This window comes from Cynoglossus semilaevis, chromosome 20 (genome assembly GCF_000523025.1).
Source record: "Cynoglossus semilaevis isolate Cse_v1.0 chromosome 20, Cse_v1.0, whole genome shotgun sequence".
NCBI lineage: Eukaryota > Metazoa > Chordata > Actinopteri > Pleuronectiformes > Cynoglossidae > Cynoglossus > Cynoglossus semilaevis.
In genome coordinates, this window is record NC_024326.1 from 7,537,919 (window position 1) to 7,561,677 (window position 23,759).

The following is a 23,759-nucleotide window of genomic DNA, read 5'->3' on the forward strand; positions in this document are numbered from 1 at the left end:
TCCACTAATTAAAACAGACTTTAATTATTTCACAGTACATTAAAAGCATTTCATTCTATACAAAATAACATACAACACTATTATCTCATCTTTAAGACAGTGGAAGTGCCACAGGCTGATTCTGTTAGACTTGATTTTTTTAGTTTGTAAAATGAGTCCCAAAAGTTGACATGAAACTGATAGATTTAGAGCAGCTTTATACAAATCATTATAATCCCGTTTCATTATTAATCTTGGATCTACAAAAACAGTGTTTTGCGATGTTCATTTCTGTCCCTCGGCTCGTTGCCTGCGGATCAGATCGAAGTAAAGTCCTCCTTTGGTCAGCAATTCAGAGTGAGTCCCAGCCTATAAAGCAGAGTAAGAAGATATAGTTAAAAAGCATAAATTAATCCATATAAATTACTCAGACTCTCATGTCTCTCCAGTGCTCCAGTTATTTTACAATATGCTCTAATAAATTAATAAGGAAGTAAAGGGTTCTCGGTTTTCCTTTATTCTCCCTCTGATACTTCACCTCCACAATCCGACCATTGCTCATGACGCATATAAGATCTGCTGCCTGAATGGTGCTCAGTCGGTGGGCGATGATGAGCACAGTGCGACCCCTTGTGGCTCTATCAAGAGCTTCTTGAACAACACGCTCAGATTCTGCATCCAACGCACTGGTGGCTTCATCCAGTACCAGGATGCTGGGGTTCTTGATTAGGGCGCGGGCAATTGCAATGCGCTGCTTCTGGCCACCAGATAGTGTCACCCCTCGCTCACCTGAAATTGTTAGTTTTTATTATTACACAATGTATTTTACATCTGCTGTTGTGTCTTTGCAGTATTAGGTGTTTAAATGAGAGCACTTACCAACCACAGTGTTATAACCATTTGGGAAGCTGGTGATGAAGCGATGAGCATTGGCTTGTTTGGCTGCATCAATCACCTCAGCATCTGTGGCATCAGGTTTCCCAAAGCGGATGTTATCCATGACAGATGACGCAAACAAAACAGGCTCCTGTGCAAAGAAATAGAAGAGAAGACAGTGAGGAAATTAATTATTGCTGCCACAGCTACATAAATGGGGCAGATGCAGAACAGAAACAATACATTTGATAAATATGTCTATTTCTTTCTCTACCTGGTTTATAAATCCAATGACTTGACCTCTAAGCCACGTGAGGTCCAGTGTTCGGATGTCCAGTCCATCCAGCATGATTACACCACCAGTTGGGTCATAGAACCGCTCCAGCAAAGATGCCACGGTAGACTTTCCTGAAATAAAAATACAGTGATAGTTGACATTAAGCTTGGACATGAGTTTTTGGACATGAAACTGTTGTAGAATGACATTACCTCCTCCAGACTCTCCAACAATGGCAATAGTTTTACATGGAGGTAGAGTAAGGTTAAACTTGTTCAGAATCTGATGGCCAGGTCTTGTTGGGTAACTGTAAACATTTGATAGAAGTTTAAAAAAAACAATAATCGTTATGGTCTGCCTTTTAAATGTCATAATTTCTGCACATGACTTTGAATTTAGGTAGTGTCAGTGCTCAAACCTGAATGAAATGTCCATGAAGTCCACTCTGCCCATCAGAGAATTGTAAGGTATACATCCTCCACCAGACGGTGGGATGCTTGGTTTCAAATCTAGGTATTCAAAAACCCGGGCACCAGCACTAAGTCCTCTTACAATCTACAGCAAAGACATTTAGAGTTTATGGCATTATTTGAAACTTTTAGATTTCAAGAAATGTATAATTGTATACCATATATAAGCTTTGTATCACCTGTCCAAAAAGGATGGAGATACTGGCCATGGACCTTCAGCAACAGAAAACCACATATCATTAATACCTGGGCAGATTAATTAGTTAGTTAATACATAATTTATTGTTTTCAAGAGCATTTGTTCAGTGCCAAAATGTTAATGTGTGTTTGACCTTTGAACAGTCTGAGAGGCAACCAGGAAAGACATCAGGTCTCCAGGAGACATCTCATTTCTGGAAATTAAAGAGCCTCCAGCAAAAATTGTTCCAAGCACGATGCCTGATATAAGGTCAAACAATGCTCAACATTACAATGTCTGTGACAGAATCAATCTACTTTATTATGGATTCAACGATTAATATTAGCAGCACGCTCACAGTTTAGGGCTATGTTTGACAGTCCCTGGAAAAATGCTATTCCAGCACCAAGATTTTCATTCATGTCTCTGGATTTGTCCACCTCATGTGCATACAACCTGGAAAAAAATTGGAATTACATGTATTCAAAAAAAAAAGTCCTCAAATAATTAGTGGACATAATTCTATTTGCACTCACTCAAGCTCACGCTCCTCCATGGCAAAGGCTTTCACTGTCCGCACATTGCCAAGAGCCTCGTCTGCCACTCCTGTTGCTTTTGCCACCTTCAGTTTAACAGGTCCAGGGTGTAACAGTTGAAAGGTTTTATTGCCAGGAATTGATTACACTCCCCATAGTTATGTTCAGATCACATATACATAATTGCTTCAAAAGGCGCCAGTGATCAATATTCATTTACACCTAATGGTGAGATGGCAAAATTCCACAAACAGATGACTCCTTCAATCAAGACTACCACTCCCTGTGGCAGTAAAACTTTTTCTGAATTTACCTGTTCTTGAGCCAAGCGGGATAGCCTGCGCAGGAATGTTCCAATAAGAGCTCCAGCTCCCACTAAACAGGGGAGGACGACTACCGTCAAACCTGTGAGTTTAGGAGACATGATGTAAAGGGAAACGAAACATCCAACTGTCTGCGTAATACTCCGTAGACCCTGTTGAAATATGCAAGAAAAGGTACAAAAGATAAATGAAGGCATTACAATAAACACACATACATAGTATTAATCATTTTACAACTCTAACGCCGACTTCTACCTGAGAAATAACCAACTTGAATGAAGATTTGAACTCTTGAATGTCTGCTGTCAAACGATTCACCACCTGTCCAGTTTTATTAGCATCATAGAAAGCCACATCCTGTCTGGATTTAATGGAGAGCAATTGTTTTTTATTTTAAAAAAGACACTTTTTTCTATTTGAAAGGCCATCAGTTAATGTATCAAATCCTGGTTTTTGCAATGTGTACCTTAGCAAAGAGGAAAAGAGGGCCTTCCTCATGTCTGCTGCCACTCTCTCCCCCAGCCGAGAAAGCAGGATGATGTAGCCAGTTGTCAGTAGGCCCTTAACAGCGAAAGGAATAATTAAATAATTTAATAATAATAATAATAATAATAATAATAATAATAATAATAATAATAATAATAATAATAATAATAATAATAATAATAAATGTTGCATACAATGCATACAAAATGTGCATCAAAACAATATACATATATATTACTTCTATGCTAATTAGTTGATTATATATTACTATGCAACACTGCTGTAGAACACCAACAGATTTCTTACTTGAATACCATACAGTCCAAGTAGTTTCAGAGCAGGAATCCGAATCTCATGGACATAACTCCCAGTATTTTCCCTCAGATATCGGGCCACAACATTCACCAGATCCCCGAGCATTAGAGGGATTTGAATATTCAAGATGGCTGCAGCAAAAGCCAGCTATAAGAGTAATACTTAGTTTATTAAGTAAGAATGAGAAATTGATCCTTACAAACAATGGTAATACATGTGATTGGCCAGGCTTACCACAACAGCTCCAATAAGAGCGAGGAGCTGAGGTCGGACAAATTGCCACAGGATATGCCATTTAAACTCGGGCACAGTCTGTTGGTCTGCATCCACCACCAGCTCATTGTTATTCACATCGGCCTCACAACAAGCCACATGGCAGAACAGTCGCGCAGACACAGTCAGTGCAGCTGGTCCCACAAGGAACTTCAGAGAAACTCTCTGTGAGTTTGATGTGCGTCTGGCTAACTGGCCAATTGCTCTCTGAGTGACGCGCCATATCAGAGCAGTAGGTTTACCACCCTGTTGTGATGAGTAGTATCTACTAGATTTTGGTGAGGTATACCATCTAAATGACAAAAAACATATTCATTAGAACTGTACATGCATAACTGCTTGTCATTGGTTTGTACTGACTTTGCTCTCGGGAGCACAGTCCCATCTGATATCAAGTACAGCTGGTATTTATGAGACGTGGCAGTGAGATCTGGGAAAATAACCTAGACATTAGTGATACCACACTTCTGAAATGTTGATGTTAATGATTTGAATGATAATAGCATTTTAGTTTTACAGTACTAGGTTCATAAACATCATATGTCACATATATAATACTATATTCAAATGAGCACACATTTAGTCTTATATCAACCAGTATTAAACAATTTTATTTAAATAATATTTTCTTACTGTAAATTCCTCCATAACTTTTAGCCTGTATTAAATGTATCTAAAGCCCTCCTGCAGTCGTTGCAACAGCATAAAATATATAGTTAAACATAAATTTAAGATTTACCAAAGGATTGGGGAATGCTAAAATTGCTCTGTGACTTAAATTGGGTTGATTGGATCCTGTGTTATAAACACGTTGTCAGATGATCACTGCCGATCATACTGCCTTACCGTGACAGCTTCCAGATGTCTGTTGGTTTACTGCACCGTTGGTTTACCGACAAATACCGAAATGGTGCAGCGATGCTTGCTTTACTACAAATTATCTGAAGCATGATACGTGCTTTCTTCAGAAACAGTATAACCTGGTTGTGTCAAATAATGGTTAAACTGTGCAGTAATCCACGGGTAACCTGCGGGCTGCCATATTAATTTCGACCCAGAATGCATTTCTGTGTTTACTTTGCTGAGCAGCTTCTTTCAAACACTGGATATTCTTATTATTTATTTTAGACTTATTCTCATGAACTAAAATAATTATTTTTTGACATTTTGCCATAAAAACGAGTGTCGTAAAATAAAAGATAAATACGTTTATTTATCATTTCCTGAACATCATTTCCTGAGCGGAAATGATGCCTTGTGCTACATTCAAGTACAGTTTTCTAAAGCAGACACTTTTCATATACCAGCGAAAAAGACGATTAATTAGCAGATCTGTAAACTGTATGTTATTATATACATAGAATATGTGAATTTTGCAAAATTTAAGAAATTATATTTCAAACGAACGATATTTAAGATGGTAAATAAGATTGCAAATGAGATAAAAGGACGATCAACCTATGACTTCATCAGCAGCTATACATATTTGTGTGCTGACAGAGCAAAATATATATTTTTGTAACTACTGAAATTCCCGCAGAGAAACCTATACCGCTGCTGCAGATCGACTCCATACAAATGTTGAGTCTGTTCTCCCCTTTTCTTTTTGGCAAACATTGAATGCAGCATTACACCCCAAGTGACGTCAATGGCGTTTTGTTGACATTAGTTTGTGAAAGACAAAAACGGTGGCGACACGCACTCTGGACTGTATATTTTTGGAAACGAATTGACCGCGAACCCGAATCAGGCTGAGGAATGGAGTGTCATGATAGAACATAATCGCGCGTCTACATGAAACACGCCACGGTCAAGGCTGTAGCGAATTAAAAGAAACAAGAGGAGCAGCGATAACAAATGACGTGCAAACCTGGGAACAAAACAAACCGTTGTCAGTCACCCTGACTACACGATGTGGCTGAATCATGCAAGCTAGCAAGCTATCATGCTCGTAGATGTTGTGGTCAGATTGTGTATCACGCGTTCGCTCCTTACCCACACAACAAGCTACCTTTTTGATTTTTAACCACACCACTGTTTTTCAGTTGGCGTCATTGGAGTGTTACACAACTGCTGTTCGCCAGGCAAGCAACATAGCAAGCTAATGTTAGCCTAACGTTAGCGTCACAACCAGAGCGTGTCATCCTGGTAGCTACATCATGCATAGCTGATGTATCGAGGCTGCATTGGTTACATGTGCAGTGTGTTTACTATAAGCATTTAATTAATTAAGTGAATATAAGAATGTAAAGCAAAGATGGCTAATTTGGAAGCTTATCGGGAGTACCAGAGGATTGAGGACTTTGAGGAGGACTCGTCACCAGGAGAGGAAGATTTACTGCTACATGTGCCTGAAGGCCTAAAAGGTAAGTTATGTTGTTTTCAAAAGAAACAACACAGAGACTTTTACCACTGTCAGTGTTGTGTTCATTAAAATATTGCTTGTTTATTAAATAGACATGGTTCTACCCTAATGATGAGTCGTTCTTGTTGTCATTGAGTGTTTTTTGTTTTCTTTTACAGATTCATGGCACCATGTAAAGAACCTGGACAATTTCTTCACAAGAATATCCTTTTATAATAATCACGGAGTAGTTAAATAACAGGATTAGGGAAGATTGCAGATCTGTATGCCACTAGCATCATGTCATGCTGACTCATGCTCATGATCTTGCAGTGTAAACATCATAATCAGACTGTTTGAAATGAAATTGAAATTTGATATTTATCACCTAGCAGTGAAAACCTTTTTTTTTATAGTATTTTGAAAGACATCAATGTTATTTTTGTAAAGGTATAAATATGAAAACATGTTACTTCTAATATATTTCCTCTTAAAAATGTGTCTTCAGTTATTTTAACATTAACAGTTTACAGTATGTCTTTTTGTGGAAGTTTACATTAAATATTTGTAGTTCTTTTCAATTCACCTATTTTGCTTAACCCTTCTCTCCACGTTTATCATTTTCATCAAAAGAATGGCTTCGCTTGTATGATGTTGTCCGAGTTCTTCGAACTTGTGTAAGTTTCAGGAAAAACAGTCTTACAGTTTAAGGCACAACAATAACACATTTTGACATTTCAATTAAACACTCTAGCTCAAGGTTGACTGATGGTATGATAGTGCTGGTGGTTTTTATCAGTGTTTTTATTACAAGACAAACACTTTCTGTCATAATTCATTATATGTTTGAGTTTTAGGAGGGGCTTTGGGCTCAGACTCACAAAGAGTAATCACAAAGAGACTGGAAGGTTTTGACACTAAGTGCTGTGTGAATTCTTTTAGTTTTTGTTTCCCATTGCTAAGCATTGATGACACTTCTGCTACTGAGTTTTTATACAAAACACATGGCATGTTTGATGTAACCAAGTTACAGGGCTGTAGACAGATGATCTGCTCTGGCAACCCCTGAAGCAAAGTTGCTCAATGGTAGAGATGCCGTATGTTTATTTCTTCCTCTAATTTATATTTCATCTGTGGTTCAGGGTCACATGGAATATTAATGAGATAAATGTCCTCACTTGTAACAAATCCACATCCCAGATGCCACATTAGCAAGATTGGTTACTTGCGAATGGTTGTGCTTACCAAACTTTACATTGAGGTGTCAGTACGTAGAAGAGGTTTAAATACAGTCTCTTATACACTTTTGTTGCCACTCTTGTATCTGTGTTGCATCTGTTTCATTGAGTTTTAATCTTGTAAATATTGGGTTCTGGCCGATCGTCACATTGGCCTTTTAAATGGAACCACATTAACCATTAGCTGCTGAAAATCTGGCCGGAGACCTCAGCCTGTCAGGGATCTGTCAACAATCTGGCCCACTTTAATTCACTGGTTCTGTTCAGTGTTACATATTGTAATTGGATTATATCTGAAGCAGATGTTTTGTGTTCTTATCTCTTCCAAACAGCCAGTTTTTGTTTGTCGTTACATTCACAACATTTCTGGTCAACTGTGTGGAGTATGATGTCCTGTTTGCCAATCGAGCGGTCAACCACACTGAGTCAGGCCAGAATCCTCTGGACAGGAACAAAGTCACTCTCCCAGATGCTATTCTACCTAGTCAACAGTGTACCCAAAGGTAAAGATTTGTCTCTCTTTCTCTGTTTCTCTGCTTGTCTGTACAAGACAAGCAGACATATCATACATATATATCTCTGCTTGTCTGTACAAGACAAGTAGAGAAACCATACATATATATCACATATATATATATATGTGTGTATATATATAGTAAAAAGCTACATATTTAAGGTTTTGTCAGTTTCGAGACCAATCAACATTTTTTTTTACAAAGTAATGTGTGTTTCAAGTGATAGAATTATTTATATTTTATCACTTATTATTATTATTAAACTAGGCATTTTGACAGTGAATTGTAGAACATGTTGTTTGCAAACATATAGTATTTTGTCTACAGTCACAGATTAAATAATTGTTAAATTTCACATTCTAGTTATTAAAGTAATAGACTAAGCTTGGATTTTGTTGTATGAAACATTAATAGATCACTGTTGTTCCCAGGTTAAGACTATATCCTAGTTTTTATGCTAGTGTTTATCTGTTTACAAGTCAGTTTAGTAGTTAGTTCAAACTTGCTGACTTTATTTTGCACCATTGCTACAAGGTATTTTTGTTCTGCCTTCAGACTAGCTTCAGGGGAACACAGCTTTGTAATTGATAGCTTCAGTGGTGTAAACTTGCCGGCTGAGACACTGACAAATTGACTGGGCCTGCAGGGTGACAACCACATGACACTCCAATCTCAAGCTGACACAGACCACCCTGTCCTTATTTTGGGTTATTTTTTTCCTCTGTTTGACTCCTGTCCAGGACCTCTAAAATGTGTTTTGTTGCATATTCTGATTGTGACTCACACATCTTTTATATCAACATTATTCAACTGCTTGGAATTCTAATTTGGGAACAGCTTGTCCCACAGCTTGGAACACCTCTGTCCTCATCATGGCTCAGCTCTTATTTCCACTTTAAACCAGATACTAGCTAAGTGAACTTTGCATTTGTTTTTGCCTTTATATATTTGTTTATTACCTTTATATTGCTGCAGCACAGTCATTTCTTCAACCCACCATTGCTCGGGTTATAGCTGTATTCTGTGGTTGTTTGTATGTTGCTGATTCTCAACGTAGCCCCTGTTTTGATACATTATACTGAGGACCTTCCTTAATTAAAGAGTGAGGTGAGAAGATCACTTCAACTAGAACCAGTAAACAGGCTTGGTATCAGTTAAATAAATTACAACACACAAAGAGATTTACAGGTTTTTCCTATTTTTGCTACTTGACACAGCACCTTGTTCACATCCCTGTTTTTGTCTCTTTTATTACTCAGGATTCAAGAGAACAGTTGGAATATATTTCTTCTCATCATGGCGGCGATCTTCTGGATTTACCGACTTGTTAAAGTAATTTGCAATGTTCTAAGCTTTTGGGAGATTAGGCAGTTCTACATAAAAGCACTGAAAATCAGGATGGTAAGTGCTGGGCAAAAGCAGGAGCTGTCATTGCTTAAATGTATCTTGTTGCAGTCGTTCATTGTGTTGTTTGTATGTCTTTGTCTCAGGATGAACTATGCAACTTCACATGGCAGGAAGTCCAAGACCGGCTCATCAGCTTGCAACGAGAACAGCAGATGTGCATACACAAAAAAGAGCTCACAGAACTTGATATCTACCACCGCATCCTGCGTTTCAAAAACTACATGGTGGCAATGATTAACAAATCGCTGCTGCCAGTGGAGCTGCAGCTTCCCCTGCTGGGCAATGTGGTGTTCCTCACCCAAGGCCTAAAATATAACTTTGAGCTCATCCTTTTCTGGGGACCGGGCTCTCTGTTTCAAAACAAGTGGAACTTGCACCCCAAGTACAAGCGTAATGGAAACCGCTTAGAGCTGGCTCAGCAGCTCAGTCGAGTCATCCTGCTCATGGGTTTGGCTAATTTGCTGCTGTGCCCCTTCATCCTGGTTTGGCAAGTGCTGTACGCGTTCTTCAGCTACACAGAGGTGATCCGCAGAGAACCTGGAAACCTCGGTGCTCGACGCTGGTCTCTGTACGGTCGACTGTATTTGCGACACTTCAATGAACTGGATCACGAGCTGCACGGACGTTTAGGTCGTGCTTACAAACCCACTTCCAAATACATGAACTCCTTCACATCACCACTACTGACTGTGCTTGCAAAGAACGTAGCTTTCTTCTCAGGCTCAGTGTTGGCAGTTCTTATTGCGCTGACAGTCTATGACGAGGATGTTCTGACGGTTCAACACATCCTCACTGCCATCACTGTGTTGGGGGTGGTTATAACCATCACCAGGTGAGTTTTCACAGCCAGAGATATTTTTCACTTTCTGTAGGTGAAAAATATCTCTGGCTGATTTTGTTCAGTATTGTAAGTGTTTTGTATATTGTAAGTTCTGGTGTGATTTTGTGTTTGTTGCTGCAACCTATAGGCTTTACATTCCAGTCTATTTTGTTTGCTAATGCTAAGTAAATCATAATATAATTTAGTTTTTTGGTTGATGTTTGATACAGAGTATCACACACAATAGAAGCAGTTGTACTGTGTTTATATGTTTTAAATGGTTTATACTTACCCAGGTCCTTCATCCCAGATGAACATATGGTGTGGTGTCCAGAACAGCTGCTTCAGTGCATGCTTGCACATATTCACTACATGCCTGACCACTGGAGGGGCCATGCTAACAAGAGTGAGACCCGAGATGAGGTGGCTCAACTGTTCCAGTACAAAGCAGTGAGATGTTTCATCCTTGTGTATCTGAAACTATTTGTGATGCACCCAGTTACTATAAATAATTTGTTAGCATACAGTCAAACCTGGACACTTTAGTGAAGTTGTTTACTAAACATTCTTAAGTCTTTGGAAACCTATGATTTTGTCCCCATCAGGTTTTCATTTTGGAGGAACTGCTCAGCCCAATCGTCACCCCTTTCATCCTCATCTTCCATCTGAGGAACAAATCTTTAGAAATTATTGATTTCTTCAGGAACTTCACAGTAGAAGTGGTTGGAGTTGGAGACATATGTTCCTTTGCGCAGATGGACATCAGGCGCCATGGCAATCCAACAGTAAGTCTTTAACTCTATTGATATGTAACATTCTGTTGTGTTATTGACAAGTCAGTTCTGGAGCTGATTTATCTCCAAACTGTTCCACAGTGGTTGTCAGAGGGTCAGACGGAAGCCTCCGTTTACCAACAGGCAGAAAATGGAAAGACGGAATTGTCTCTCATGCATTTCACAATAAAGAACCCACGTTGGCAGCCGCCACAAGAGAGCTCGGTGTTTATCAGCCATCTGAAGGAAAAGGTACAGCATGACGCTCAGACTGGGCCCTCCACCCAACTGCTGCTCTCTGAGGCGCCTCTCTTCACCTCCCTACAGTCTAATGAGTCTGCCACTGGGGTAAGAACTGAGAGCTAATGATAATGTTGTAAATGCTGATCGATGGACATGTGTTATAAACAGTAATACATTTAAACTGATGATTGGGTCTGATGATGATAAGTAAAGTGTATTCATATTTATTTGAGAAATAATTGCCATGAGTAAGCAGTTTTGGGGTTTTTTTTATTCACAAAACACAAGGTATTCTGTGATCCCTTAAATGTGTGTCAGTTTCACCTTTGACAGCCGCTTGATTAACTTGTTTGGTTGTCTTCAGCCTGAGAATCTTTTGGCGAGTGTTCTGGCCCACCCTGTTCTAACTGCGTCTGGACTACAGGGAGGAGACCATCGCCTCATCCCACCAAATACAGCGGCCTCTGCTGCTGCCAGTGTACTCGCCTCCTTGTCCACCTCTCAGCTTGCATATACCAACCGCGGCCACGTACACAATCTCCTGCCCGCCTCCGTCAACCCTGACAATGCCATGTACCGCAGTGATGGCACCATCATTGACAGGTACTCATTATCTATGTGACTTTACTGCATCATCTAGTGTATAGTAAATAAGTGAATATTGAACACGATGACTGTTTTCAATATGATTAACAGGCATAATTTGGTTTCTTTTCAAGTATGACTCGCAGTGATTCACACGTTCGGAGTAACACGTTGCAGTCGGAGTACAGCTCTGCAGAGATGAGTCTCCATGCCATCTACATGCACGAGGTAAAACTTAAAACCCCATGAGAAAATTACTATTTAAAAATGTTTTTTCTGTGACTTACTACTCCAGAAACCCATGGGTCTTCAGTGTATTGACTGGTGGTACTTGGGCTCCTTCTGGTGTTACAGAGTATGTTATGGATAAGTCATGGAAAAATATTGCTAAAAAATGTGTATGAACCCTGTAATACTGTTACTACTGCTGCTGTATTTTAATGTCGGTCACGCTCCAGGTACTTGGAGAGTTAAGAGATATTTTTGAAGGTTGCGGTGGAAAGGTTTGAGAGCTATTGATCTAGGGGATTTAATAGGGAAAATAGTGGAGTTTTCACAGTTAAGTGAATTCAAATCACTCAATGACAAAGATTTTCATTTGACAGTCTTTTGCTGCTCATTAACATGTGTGTCCCTTCAGCTCCATCTGCAGACTTCACACCCACAGAGAAATCTGGGACAGTGGCAGCATACAGTGCCAATGAGAAACTTACACACAAACACAGGTAAATGGAAAAAGGTTCAAGGTTTTCTTTTTTTGATGATCATAGTTTTGTTACGTACTTTTCAATACTTCTCTTTAAACCAGGATCACTGGTGGTGTAAACCAGGATCAGTTAACAGACTTTTTTTGTACACCTCTTGTCAGTCCTACAGCAGACAGAACTTGGCTCCAACCTTCCCGTAACCACAACTGTCCACCTCGGTGGTTGGCAGGAAGAGGAAGAGGAAGAGGAGAATGAAGATGATCAGGAGATCAACAGCGGGTCTACTCCAAAGCCTGGCACTGGAAGTAGTTGTTGAAGTGCCTTATGTCATAGAGGTATACAGTTGATTTGTTTTATTTTTAAACCTTTTAAAATTGCAAACATTTTCTAATCTTGTCCAGAAACAGCTTTTCATCATAATTTTCCCCCCTTTGTTAATAGTGTTTACACTTTACTTTCTTCAATGAACATTGTGGCCTTAGATGACCTTCATGAAGAATTTAGCATGGACTTTAGATATATCATAAAATAACATGAGATTTGAATAACTACTATATGTGTCAACCTCAACGCTTCATCCTGTGACGGCAGACAGACGTTTGGCATCAGGGAAACCATGTGTCTTCCATCCATTAAATCATCAGCTTGACACGGACCTCGTGCAGAAGACTGCAGCGAACATGTATTTGACGTATGATGTAGTGTATCCATAGCATTCACGTGATGATGAGCGAGCAGTCGTGTTCAGCCTTCATTTATGCACACCAAGTATTTGTGAATCTTAGAAAAAGTTTCACCATTTTCTATTTACAGAATGATGTCTTCATCTGAAAAAAAAAACTAATTTCAGTGTTTTTGGTTTTTTTTGGGTTTTTTTTTTATTTTAAGTTTTACGTCTCGTCTCTGGGTTAACTGTAAATACACATCATTTAGAAGTACATATTTTTCTAACAGATCCATACCTTAAAAAGGAAAAAAAGAGTACTGATGAGTATTGAAATGATAGAGCTGACTATACAATAGCTGTACTACAAAAACAACACGTGTACCTGGTAATAAAATGCAGTGTACTAGGCAAACATATCCTTTCTGATGCTGCTGCTGTGTAATTAGAGGAGTTAGAAATGCAGATTTGTTTTCAGTATTATTATTTTATTTTACTGAGCTACGAAGACACAAACAAACCTAACTTGTTGTCCAGCTACACTTGGCATCACATTTTCAAAGCAGATAAAATGTCAGAGTTGGCTTTCACACCCACAGAACATTACACTTAAAATCCAGCGTTTACAGAAAGAAAAATCTTACCTCTACAGAATCTACATTACACATTTTTACTGTGTTCAGTCACATCATTTATCTCAATTTTGATTTCAATATCAGGTGTAAATGGAAACTTATTTCATATCCTGCTCTATTTATTGCCCCACAAATGTATTTAAATATGTCCCAGAAACATGTATAGGTATCTTTTCTTTCTTTAAGCATATCAGGCATGGTAATATTTTAAGAATTTTTTGCTGCATGCCCCTAAAATTAGAGCATGAGTTGGGTTTTAAGACTTTTGAAACAAGAGCACATTTGTATTTTCTTAAGATTTTTGTGTTTTTAGAGTAAGAGCGATAAAAAGCCATCAGTCTTTATCAGTTTCTATCTTTCAGAGTATTTATGACCTGTTTTCCTCCATGTATTTAATTGATGAATATTTTATTTGTGTTATTTATTTGATTGCTTCTCACAAAGGTTTCACAGAAACTGAAGACGATGATTGAAACAATGTGGTCTACCCCTTTGAAAGAAAGGATTAAAAAATGTATTTTTGATTTTGAAGTGCAAAGTTAACACGGCCGGCTGCATGATGTGTAATGTAATTTAAATTCAATCGACGTAGGGACAGAATCTGCCTAATCCTGCAGTCCGACCAGCTTTATTTTCTCCAAGGTTTACGGCAATAATTTTATCCTTGTTCTTTTGGATTGTATGGACAGGGCAACAGGTGCAGGGCTGAAATCTGATTGTTTCTAGGGTTTTCACAGGACTGAATGATTTTATTTGCTTAATCACAGAGTAGCTGTGGATTAATCAACATTCATTGTGATCTAAATAATCAAATTTGGGATAAATCAACATTCCTAAACTTCTCTCTGTATTGCTTAAATAGAGACAATTAACAGCTAGGTGTAATTGTTTCACACCTTGTTTATTTGTGACTAATTAATATGATCGAATTATTAATTTGGTAAAATGAGCTTGGCGAGGCTGGTCTGACGCAAGCCGAGAGTCTGACCTGAAGTTGAAGCCTCCACAAACTCTGCTTGTAATGGTGAAGGTGGACATAGGTGGCATCAGTCGGGAGGTGTTGGAAAATTCTGATCAATTTCACGAATTAATTAACAGCCCTTGTAAATACATTTAAGGAAAAAAAAAGTTTTTTGCACTGAAATAAAAACACCCACTCACAAAGTGCATCAGTTACATGTGACGCAGGTCCTGTCTGAACTGAGACACTAAATGCGTCTCCATGCTAAAATGACCTCCTCTCTTGTTTGTATATAAGCATGTACATGTAAATCAGCACCTTGCTGCACAGCAGACCATATGGAACCACTGTTTGAACCCACTGAAGGTCGATCTTCCCTGTGGTCAATACAAGTTTGCCCTGTAGGGGATGATTTGTATTTTTGTCACACACTCAAGATGTGCTACACGGATAATGCTCTTTGTTTATTTGTGCTCCATCCCGTTGTGTGTTTTGTTAGGCTGAAAATGTGTGAACAGGGTTGTTGGTTGTTTTTTTTTTTTTTTTTTTGGAAAGTCACTCATTTTTTGTGTTGTTTTCAGCAGTGCCTTAGTATTAAGGATAAGGATTCTCTTTGACAAATTGATGTGTTTAGCATTACACGATGATGTAGAATTGTAAGTGTGGCTTTGTGAATTTAGCTACAAACTGAGTTTAAGGCCTTGTGTCAGCTTGTTGCATCTGATAGTGTATTTCTTGCCATCATGTTGTCTAAAATTGTGCTCTGTTGAAAATGTAAAAAAAAAGCAGACTAATGTGGTGACGTCATGGTTGATCATCTCCTTGTATCATCATTTCATTCTCTATACACCAGTCAGTAAATCACAGTGGCTGGAACAAGGTGCTAATTTTTCACCCTGGACTGTTGACCATGTTTTCAGATTGTTTTAGGTTTGTTTGTTGGTTGGTTGGTTGGTTGGTTTTACTTTGTAACATAAGAGACACTATTAAACATGCCAAAAGAACTAATTTTCAGCTCAGCTTTAGGATATGTTTTTCTTTGTTGTTTTTTTTTTTTTTTTTTTTTTTTTTTGAGTGAGTAGAGCGACAAATAAATATTATTTTAAGTATAATTACCAATTTCACTCGTGGTTAATTGTGCCATGTTTATTTAGTTAGTTTACAGTTAAATAACTGTTAGCTAACTAAATAAACATAGCAATTCTTAATCTATTGATTCGTGTTGGCCTTTTAAAAAATCAGTTTTATTTAATTATGACACTACATTTGAAGACTGTAAAACGTTAGAATAGTTAAGGAAAAGTGAAACAGAATAAGTATGAAGTCATAGGCGTATCATTCTAGAAGCTTCCTATGTTGACGGCTGCTGCTTAGTGGAACTTAAAACTGTCATCTGAAACACACAAGTTATGTGCTGCAAAAACGCACATCCACACCAGCTGTTATTTTTAATAATATATTACTTTGTTTTTTTTTTTTATTCATATTACTTGTAACATCCTATCCACTGTATATATATATATATATATATATATATATTGAAAAAAAAGCCCTGAAGAGGATGGAGGGGTGTGAAGCAGCAGTGACTGACTATCTGCTTGAGTTTCAGGAAGTTAAAACCCATGTCCAGCCGAGCTGCTGCTGTCACTCACTGCCACTGGGGGAAAGCCCACACTGACAGAGTAAGGAAACACCAAGATGACATAGAGTAGTGAAGGTCAAGATACATTTTCCTTATTTTGAAGATTACACATTGATGTGTTAGACCAACTTACTTACTATATGATATATATATGATTTTCTTTTTTATTATTAGATGCTGAACGATTGGTAAGTGTTTTCTTCATTGTGAGCGTGTGGGTGGAGGTGGAGGGAGGAGTATGACACATTTATGATATGAGGTCATGCCTTTATTATGGCAGCTGTAAAGCAGCTCACAATAGTGGGAACAGCGTGTGACAGGATCAGCTAATCCACCAATTATCCTACAGACAATGCATGAAATATGAATAAAGGGTCAACACATGCAATATGCATGTATTCACTTATAGAGTACCTGTAATATGTTTGTCCTTAAGGTAATCATTCAGTAATAGTGCCTTTAGACAGTCCAAATCAGAAAAAGTCTGTTTATAGATTTCATGCTGCAATTAAAGACTATTTTACGTTGTTATTATCATTATTATTAATTTAATTATTTTATCATTGAGCTATGTGTTTCAAACCAAATGAAATATTTGTTTTTAGAAATGATATATTTTATGATAGAGGCTTTTTGTTGTTGCTGCTGTTGTTATATATATATTTTCTATTTATGTCTTTTCTTACAGCAGCACAGTGACCACCACCAAACTTTTTGGGTTCCAGGAGACAAAGAAAAGTTAGTGAGGTGAGTGTTATTAAATCATATTTTACCAAAACTTTTAACTAGCCATTTTGCATATTAATGTCTATTTCATGCATTAAAAAAACATTGCTTTTTCTCTTGTTAACTTAGAGGGTTTTTTATTATTATTATCATGTTAAATTCAATCATTTATCTGGAATGACATTTTAAAACTTTAAAAGTAACGCCATTGTATATATATATAACGTCATTGTATATATATATATATATATATATATATATATATATATAAAAACAAGTTTTACAGTTTAAAACACTTAACCTTGACCAGAATTAGGTCATACTGTAGTATAATCTGCTTCATGAATTGTCATGGACTTCCTGACAAATGTGTCCAGTCCAGTCCGGGTCTGTGTGCTTTGCTCTGGTCCCCTCACCAACAGCCCCATCTCCTCTATCTCCTCTGTCTATTTTAAACTGGAGGCTGCGCCTAAATTGGCACGTCAGCTATTTGGCATCTAGAGGTAGTGGAGAAGAAAGGGGGAAAATAAGTCTAGTCAACCGCCCACTGCAGGAGACTGGGGGGGATGTTCCACCATCCTGGATTTACGGCCTTTTCAAGGATATTTGAGGACAAACACAACATTTTTTGTTGGAATATCTGAGCAAAACTTACAGCAGAGGCACAGAGCAGGCGCTCGGACGCAGGAGTGAAGTTTAAACCCACGTGATTTTATCTGCGTTGCTGAAGATACAAGGTAAAAAACAGTACTAACGCAAATTGCCTTTATATTCCTTTTACAGTAAAATTGACGTGGTGCGTTTACTAAAAGACACGCCTCATGATATAGTTTTAACATCTTTTTGCACAGTGTTTATTAGTTTATTAGCTTTTATTATGTAAATTACAGAGGGCGCCCCTAAGTATTTATACGCGTGAAGGAGTTATTATTAAAACAGACAAGCATGTAGGTTGCATTGGTAAATAAAGAATACATTGTTTACATATAAATTTATATATACATGAAGAAAATATTGTTAAAGTGGCTTTGGTTATCTTAAAGGGCCAGTCCGAAACATGCTTGAAGTTGGACCTTTATCAAACACTCCATGTTCCTTTCGCTTCTACAAATGGCAATGCACAGAGACGGAGTCTGACAGCTGAGGTTATTTTTGGGGACGCGCAGTTCTAGCGTCAGAGGTGACAAAGCTGCTTAATGTTACTCTCTGAAAGGCACATATCTGCTCGGTTTGACCTTGTGCAACACGGGGAACTATGCGTGCCTGTCAAACCAGTCGTACAGTCAAACCTTTTTGCACATTGAAAGGTAATAACGTGATTGCAGGTGATTTCTCTGCACAGATGAACGTGTCCACAGCTGGGCCCCTGCGTTAATGGCAGCTCTAAACATGACACCTGATTTATGTCCTCTTTCATAGCATGTTTGTAGAGGAGACATAGCAAACTGTCACGTCCTGCACAGGTTTTTACTGTATGGAACAAGGGATGTGTGAGATTTATGGGTCTACAGGGGAGAAAAAAGCATTTCAAACAATTATTAGTCCTTAAACATGTTTTGTTACTGTTAATTACTTCTGTTAATTCAGCTACAACAAAAACAATGATGTTTACATCTGCTTCATGCACAAATTACTTGCTTATTATTGTGTATTCTTATCCTTAAACATTACCATCAAATGCACTATGACGTTTTGTTCTACATGCTCATACAGATATAAAAAGTACTGGAACAAGGCTGTCAGTATCTCCTAGTGCCTGGAAATAAAGCTTAAGTTTGCTGCTGGTTAAATGCCAGGCTGTGGGAAATGCGATTCCCTTTATTATTAATTCGAACATTTTTAATTAAATTCATAAGCACCAGTTTCCACTCATCTTCAGTAAACCATGTTGCTGCATTTGTAATTATCACCCACTTCATGGAAAACAGATAAAGCCCGACAATAGACAACTCAAATGAGTTGACACTGTTTCACCCTCCAACAACATGTGTCGTGTTAATTTAACTTAATGTTTTGCAGAAATTCCCAAAACAGTAATTAAGGTAGTAAGATCCTCAGGAACATGTTTACTTGGAGACTACTTTAAGTGAGAAGTTTTTACTCTCTCTTTTTCCTTGGATTTACACTTGACAAAGTTTATTTCAAACCTGCTCAAGTTTAATTTGCAATTATTTACTATTATAGCTCAAACTAGAGACCCAGTTGTATTAATCTTTAATTACAAGAAAGTGCAAAGTGAAGAAATAGTTAATTAAGAGTTAATTTTATTCTAAAATTGCATTGATTCCACTATATATTTGCTAAATTATAATCTGTCTTTTTTTCCATTATTTCTACCTTATAGTAATGAGAAATATATTGAAAACTGTTTCTAAAAAGTTGCTTCCTGCTGTAACTCCCTGTATTGTTTTGTGTTATAGGAAAATTATGGATCCAAATCTGTTTGGAGGAGTCCCCAGGTTCCTCACCCGCCCAAAGGCTTTCTCAGTGTGTGCAGGCAAGGATACCACGCTCAGCTGCACCATTGTAGGAAGCCCAACCCCTTTGATCACCTGGGAGAAGGGCAAGCTGAACCTGACGTCTGGTGGCCGCTTTAAGACAGTGAAGGATGGAGACATCTACCGTTTGACCATCTACGACCTAACACTGGAGGACAGTGGCCAGTACATATGCCGGGCCAAAAACAGCGTCGGGGAGGCATATGCTGCTGTCACCGTCAAGGTGGCGCTGCCAACAGAAATGGCTCAGAGGGCCCCTCTTTTCACAGATAAGCCCACCTCTGTACGGGTGGGGCTGGGAGGTGATGTTGTCTTCCACTGCAAGGTTGCAGCTCACCCTGACGCCAACTTCGACTGGGAAAAGGATGGCCGCTACCTGGGGGAGACGAACCGCATAAGGGTCGTTTCCAACACCGACAGCAGCACGTTGAAGATCCAGAGTGTACGGAACCTGGACAGCGGCACCTACACCTGCAGGGCACAGAACAGTGTGGGACGCGCACAAGCTGCAGCAGCTCTGGTTGTTGATTCCCAAGATTCTCTGCACCTGGCTTCAGACAAGAGCACCTCTCTCCTCTCGCATCTACAAAAGCGCAAGGAAGAAATGAAGAAGGACATTTCTGTCTATCGCACAGAGGAGAGCAGCTCCACGCATTCCTCCTCCAAGGCCATCATCACTGATGGATTGAGTTCTCTGAGTCTGGATCACGAGTTGAGGGCGTCCGCTCTGGCAAAGCTACCCAAAGGTGTTTTCACCCGCACCTGTACAGTGACTGAGGGCAAACATGCTAAGCTCAGCTGCTTTGTGACAGGTCACCCCAAACCTCACATTATCTGGAGGAAGGATGGGATAAATATCACTGAAGGCCGTAGACAAGTCATATATGAGGACCATGCTGAGAACTTCATCCTCAAGATCCTGTACTGTAAGCAGACGGATAATGGTCTCTACACGTGCAACGCAACTAATCTGGCTGGGCAGACCTACAGTGCCGTGTTGGTGACAGTCAAAGGTAAATAAAACACATTTGGTGACCACCTTGGTTTAACCATGTATTTCAGGCTGATGCCTCCTCTGATCTGGGTGTTACAAGATATTTATATATGCAAGTACATGATACACATTTGGAGATCTACTGAGTATTAATAACACACATAAACTGCTAAAAAAAAAACCCACCCCATACTGCCGCCTGTGGTCATCAGACTGAAGGACGGTGTCACCCTTTCAAACAGTACTAGAAACGGCAAACAGGTCAAGTACTTCACTGTATGATAGTATTTTTGAGTGTGGATGAAATCATAACCACTTAATCCTGGTGTAGCTCTTTAAAAATGTGTGGCTTTTCACAACAAGGTTGACGTTTGGCTCACTCCCTGAAGAAGGGTGTTGTGTTGCATCTATTTTCTGCTGGTGATGAGAAGTTCACACTTGTTAAGATAGTTACTCACTAAAGAGTAGCACGCTGGCACCACTACCAGTACAACTTCCCTAAGGAGGAAAAGCCCCACAAGATGACAATATTGTGTAAAATAATTCATTATTTCTGTTGCTTTCTGATGGGTTTGCGGTTGAAGCATCACGTTGTACTCTAAACTTCATATATTTACAAACAACTTTATTTCAACTAAATATAAAAGAAAATTAAGAGGATTTCTGTCACTAGAAGTTGCAAAACTTGAAAAGCGCTTATTTTTGGGCTGATATGTGTTTTGTGTTGGTTGACTCTCTCTAAGTTGACTTTGTCCTGACTATTTTGGAGAAGGGGCCTCATGTGATACTGTACTTTTATCAACCTGGTTGCCATTAATAATAGACATTTAAGTAGCCGTAGCCAAGACCGGTTTCTGGCTGCAAGCTGGGCGGCTTGGTTTACTCTTCCTTTGGAAAGTGCACTGAAGCAGCGTTTCTCAAGTTGTGGGTTCAAACCTTAAAGCAGAACGTGAGAAATCTGAAGTGGCACATTGATGCTTGGTGCTTAGAGAAAAGACAGCTTTTTATAACATTTTCAGAATTTATAAAAATGACACTCACTTTTAGATGTGGAGTCATCTATTTAACTGTTACATTAACATAAAAAGTTAGACTCAATATTGAGTTTAAAATTGATATTTTCCCTCTAACCAAGTATATTTTTAAATAACCTAATTTGTGCTGTTTTAAGGTCCTAATTAATTTAAATTATTCTAAAAAAAATGAACACAGGAAAAATGTTAATTCCAAGACTCAAGCGTTTGAGATTCAAATATGTAATGTTGCTATTTCTGTATGTTTATTTGAGCTCCATGCAGATATTTGAATTAAGTTGACAAATAGTGCTCAGTGCCAAACTGATTTGCAACCTTTACATTGTCAACATTATCCTTTCTTTAATGTTTATGTCAAGTATTTACTCTTTAATCTTCTCAGAGCCTAAGGTTCCATTCAAGAGGAAACTGCAGGACGTGGAGGTGCAGGAGAAGACGTCGGCCACACTGATGTGCGAAGTGCCTCTGACCATCACTCAGACCAACTGGTTCATGGAGGAAACCAGACTGGAGCAAAGTTCCAAGTATCGACTAGAGCAGGAAGGCACCCTGCGTCGCCTAACCATTCACAACGTCACCACAAACGATGACGGCGTTTACGTCTGCGAAATGAAGGAAGGCAGTCGTACTGTGGCAGAGCTCACTGTTCTCGGTATGAGATATTACAATTATAATCTTCTGCCATGTATTTCACAGATTTTACTCTTTATTCACACATACTTCTTGTTTTATATTTTAGGTAATATCACCAAGAAGCTGCCACGACGGACTGTGGTTCCTGTCAGTGATACAGTCATTTTCTGTGTGGAGCTGGAACAACCAATCCCTGATTCCTACTGGACTCGCAATGGGGAAAAGCTGAAGGAGGATTCCCGAATAACCATTGCATGTGTCCTAAGACAGTATACCCTCACCATCCGAGATTGTCAGACAGACGACTCAGGAGAGGTAGCATTTGTGGCTGGAGACTGCAAGACTTCCACTCGATTCAGTGTCACAGGTGAGGATCAAATGTTTCAAAGCAATTGTTCTTTTTGCACCTGGTTGGAAATATCAATAGTTAATAAGTAAATATAAAAAATCAGGCCACCAAATCCATTGTCAATTACTCTTTTGCATATTAAGATAATTATAAAATGGGATTAAACAAAATATTGTAAATTATCTAACGGTATTATTTATTCACTTTTCTCTTCTAGCTGCAAGAAAGCATCCTCCTGATCCCCCAGTTGACGCAGTGGTGCAGAAGAAGACTGACTCATCCATCACAATTCAGTGGTCTCCTCCTGACAGCGACCGCCCTGTGCCAATTAAAGGTTACTTTGTGGAAAGACGGAAGGTTGGCACTCAGTCATGGCAGCGGTGCAATGCGGGAGAAATCCTTGTTGCAACAGAAATCACCATCTCCAGTTTCATCGAGGAAGCTAGCTACCAATTCCGTATTTGTGCCATAAACGACTTTGGCCAGAGTCCCTACCTCGAGGTTCCCGGTAGCTTCTATCTTGGTAAATAGAATGCCTCTGAGTCATTTGTGAAAATAAGCCATATATTTTCTTTAGTCCAGTTTTTTGTAATGTTTGTTTTACCTGTCACCTCCAGAACCCACAGCAGAATTAAGTAAAGGTTTGATGGACACAAACGCCTTCTCTGGAGAGGAGTTCTCCATCTCCGTTGAGCTGACTGCAGTTTGTTCTGGTTTCTGGTATCTAAATGGACGCCTCCTGCGGAGTGGAGCTGACTACCTCATCACCAGGACTAAGACGACACACACTCTGCTCATCCGTGTGGTCACCATGGAAATGAATGGAACTGAAGTCAAGTTTGTTGGCGGAGGCTCCCAAACCAGTTGCATCCTGTCTGTAAAGGGTAGGTCCCAGATCATTTACCTTGATTTATTATTACTGTGCGTTACTTTGCCTTGATTTTAGCACCGCTCCAATAATTTGTTTTTTTCGAGAAGAAAAACAGTTATGCATTCTCACCTAACAACTTTATTTTAAGCACCTTGTGTTAGGTTCACCAACAAGTCAGAGCGCATAGAAGTGGTGACCTGCAGCACTCAAGCCTCTGCTCAGCTGACTGTGGAGGTGTCTGATTACGATGCAAAGGTTTGCAAAGGAAACACACTTCACACCATTCCATGTTACTTTTAATATTTTTATTTGAGTATTTCTTTTTTAATCTATTTTAATATTAAATGTATATGATCTTTAAGCAATCGATGTTGTATTTTTTGCTCAGGTGGTTTGGATGAAGAATG

At 38.8% G+C, this 23,759-nt stretch overlaps 3 protein-coding genes across 16 annotated transcripts in view; 2 read left to right on the forward strand and 1 right to left on the reverse strand.

The window, feature by feature from the left end:
• Nucleotides 1-3: 3 nt before the first annotated feature.
• abcb8 (ATP-binding cassette, sub-family B (MDR/TAP), member 8) lies at nucleotides 4-4,842 on the reverse strand. 2 transcript variants are annotated; one of them, XM_008334365.3, is made up of 16 exons: nucleotides 4,560-4,842; nucleotides 3,675-4,005; nucleotides 3,432-3,587; nucleotides 3,106-3,200; nucleotides 2,895-3,000; nucleotides 2,630-2,791; nucleotides 2,317-2,402; nucleotides 2,139-2,236; nucleotides 1,935-2,040; nucleotides 1,782-1,815; nucleotides 1,551-1,687; nucleotides 1,345-1,439; nucleotides 1,130-1,263; nucleotides 859-1,006; nucleotides 518-768; nucleotides 4-348 (listed from the first exon to the last, which is right to left on the reverse strand). In XM_008334365.3, the coding sequence occupies exons 1-16, from the start codon at nucleotides 4,661-4,663 to the stop codon at nucleotides 265-267; spliced, it is 2,127 nt and encodes a 708-aa protein (XP_008332587.1). In that variant the 5' UTR covers nucleotides 4,664-4,842; the 3' UTR covers nucleotides 4-264. The 2 variants fall into 2 exon arrangements, with proteins under 2 accessions (XP_008332587.1, XP_024922007.1); XM_025066239.1 differs by lacking the exons at nucleotides 2,139-2,236; nucleotides 2,317-2,402; nucleotides 2,630-2,791; ... (3 more) ...; nucleotides 3,675-4,005; nucleotides 4,560-4,842 and having other exon boundaries at nucleotides 1,782-1,848.
• Nucleotides 4,843-5,252: 410 nt separating this feature from the next.
• On the forward strand, nucleotides 5,253-15,613 carry atg9b (autophagy related 9B). Of its 4 annotated transcripts, none has more exons than XM_008334367.3 (14): nucleotides 5,253-6,079; nucleotides 6,237-6,280; nucleotides 6,670-6,734; nucleotides 7,628-7,798; nucleotides 9,070-9,211; nucleotides 9,301-10,049; nucleotides 10,334-10,487; nucleotides 10,643-10,822; nucleotides 10,913-11,158; nucleotides 11,418-11,656; nucleotides 11,773-11,866; nucleotides 12,279-12,363; nucleotides 12,507-12,680; nucleotides 12,787-15,613. In XM_008334367.3, the coding sequence occupies exons 1-13, from the start codon at nucleotides 5,971-5,973 to the stop codon at nucleotides 12,659-12,661; spliced, it is 2,433 nt and encodes an 810-aa protein (XP_008332589.1). In that variant the 5' UTR covers nucleotides 5,253-5,970; the 3' UTR covers nucleotides 12,662-12,680; nucleotides 12,787-15,613. The 4 variants fall into 4 exon arrangements, with proteins under 4 accessions (XP_008332589.1, XP_016898000.1, XP_024922006.1 ...); XM_017042511.2 differs by having other exon boundaries at nucleotides 12,828-15,613; XM_025066238.1 differs by having other exon boundaries at nucleotides 12,937-15,613.
• A 1,337-nt stretch (nucleotides 15,614-16,950) lies between these two features.
• obscnb (obscurin, cytoskeletal calmodulin and titin-interacting RhoGEF b) overlaps nucleotides 16,951-23,759 on the forward strand; it is a 44,834-nt gene continuing 38,025 nt past the window's right edge. For 9 of the 10 annotated variants that reach the window (XM_025066383.1, XM_025066385.1, XM_025066386.1 and 6 more), the window contains exons 1-8: nucleotides 17,463-17,710; nucleotides 19,394-20,484; nucleotides 21,882-22,151; nucleotides 22,239-22,499; nucleotides 22,699-23,004; nucleotides 23,099-23,365; nucleotides 23,501-23,607; nucleotides 23,741-23,759. The exon at nucleotides 23,741-23,759 is cut by the window's right edge and continues 165 nt beyond it. In XM_025066383.1, coding sequence (XP_024922151.1) covers nucleotides 19,401-20,484; nucleotides 21,882-22,151; nucleotides 22,239-22,499; nucleotides 22,699-23,004; nucleotides 23,099-23,365; nucleotides 23,501-23,607; nucleotides 23,741-23,759 — 2,314 coding nt within the window. In that variant the 5' untranslated portion in view covers nucleotides 17,463-17,710; nucleotides 19,394-19,400. Of the gene's footprint in view, nucleotides 16,995-17,462; nucleotides 17,711-19,393; nucleotides 20,485-21,881; nucleotides 22,152-22,238; nucleotides 22,500-22,698; nucleotides 23,005-23,098; nucleotides 23,366-23,500; nucleotides 23,608-23,740 lie in introns of those variants that run through there. The other variant, XM_025066384.1, reaches the window with a different exon arrangement.

Excerpts from the sequence above, each read along its gene's own strand:
- abcb8 (XM_008334365.3), bottom strand. The coding sequence starts at position 4,663 with ATGCTTCAGATAATTTGTAGTAAAGCAAGCATCGCTGCACCATTTCGG. Across the intron at positions 2,792-2,894 it reads TCAAGTTGGTTATTTCTCAG|GGTCTACGGAGTATTACGCA; the intron begins GTAGAAGTCGGC and ends ATATTTCAACAG. Across the intron at positions 2,041-2,138 it reads GTCAAACATAGCCCTAAACT|GCATCGTGCTTGGAACAATT; the intron begins GTGAGCGTGCTG and ends ACCTTATATCAG.
- atg9b (XM_008334366.3), top strand. The coding sequence starts at position 5,971 with ATGGCTAATTTGGAAGCTTATCGGGAGTACCAGAGGATTGAGGACTTT. Across the intron at positions 6,080-6,236 it reads TGTGCCTGAAGGCCTAAAAG|ATTCATGGCACCATGTAAAG; the intron begins GTAAGTTATGTT and ends TTTCTTTTACAG. Across the intron at positions 7,799-9,069 it reads AGTCAACAGTGTACCCAAAG|GATTCAAGAGAACAGTTGGA; the intron begins GTAAAGATTTGT and ends TTTATTACTCAG.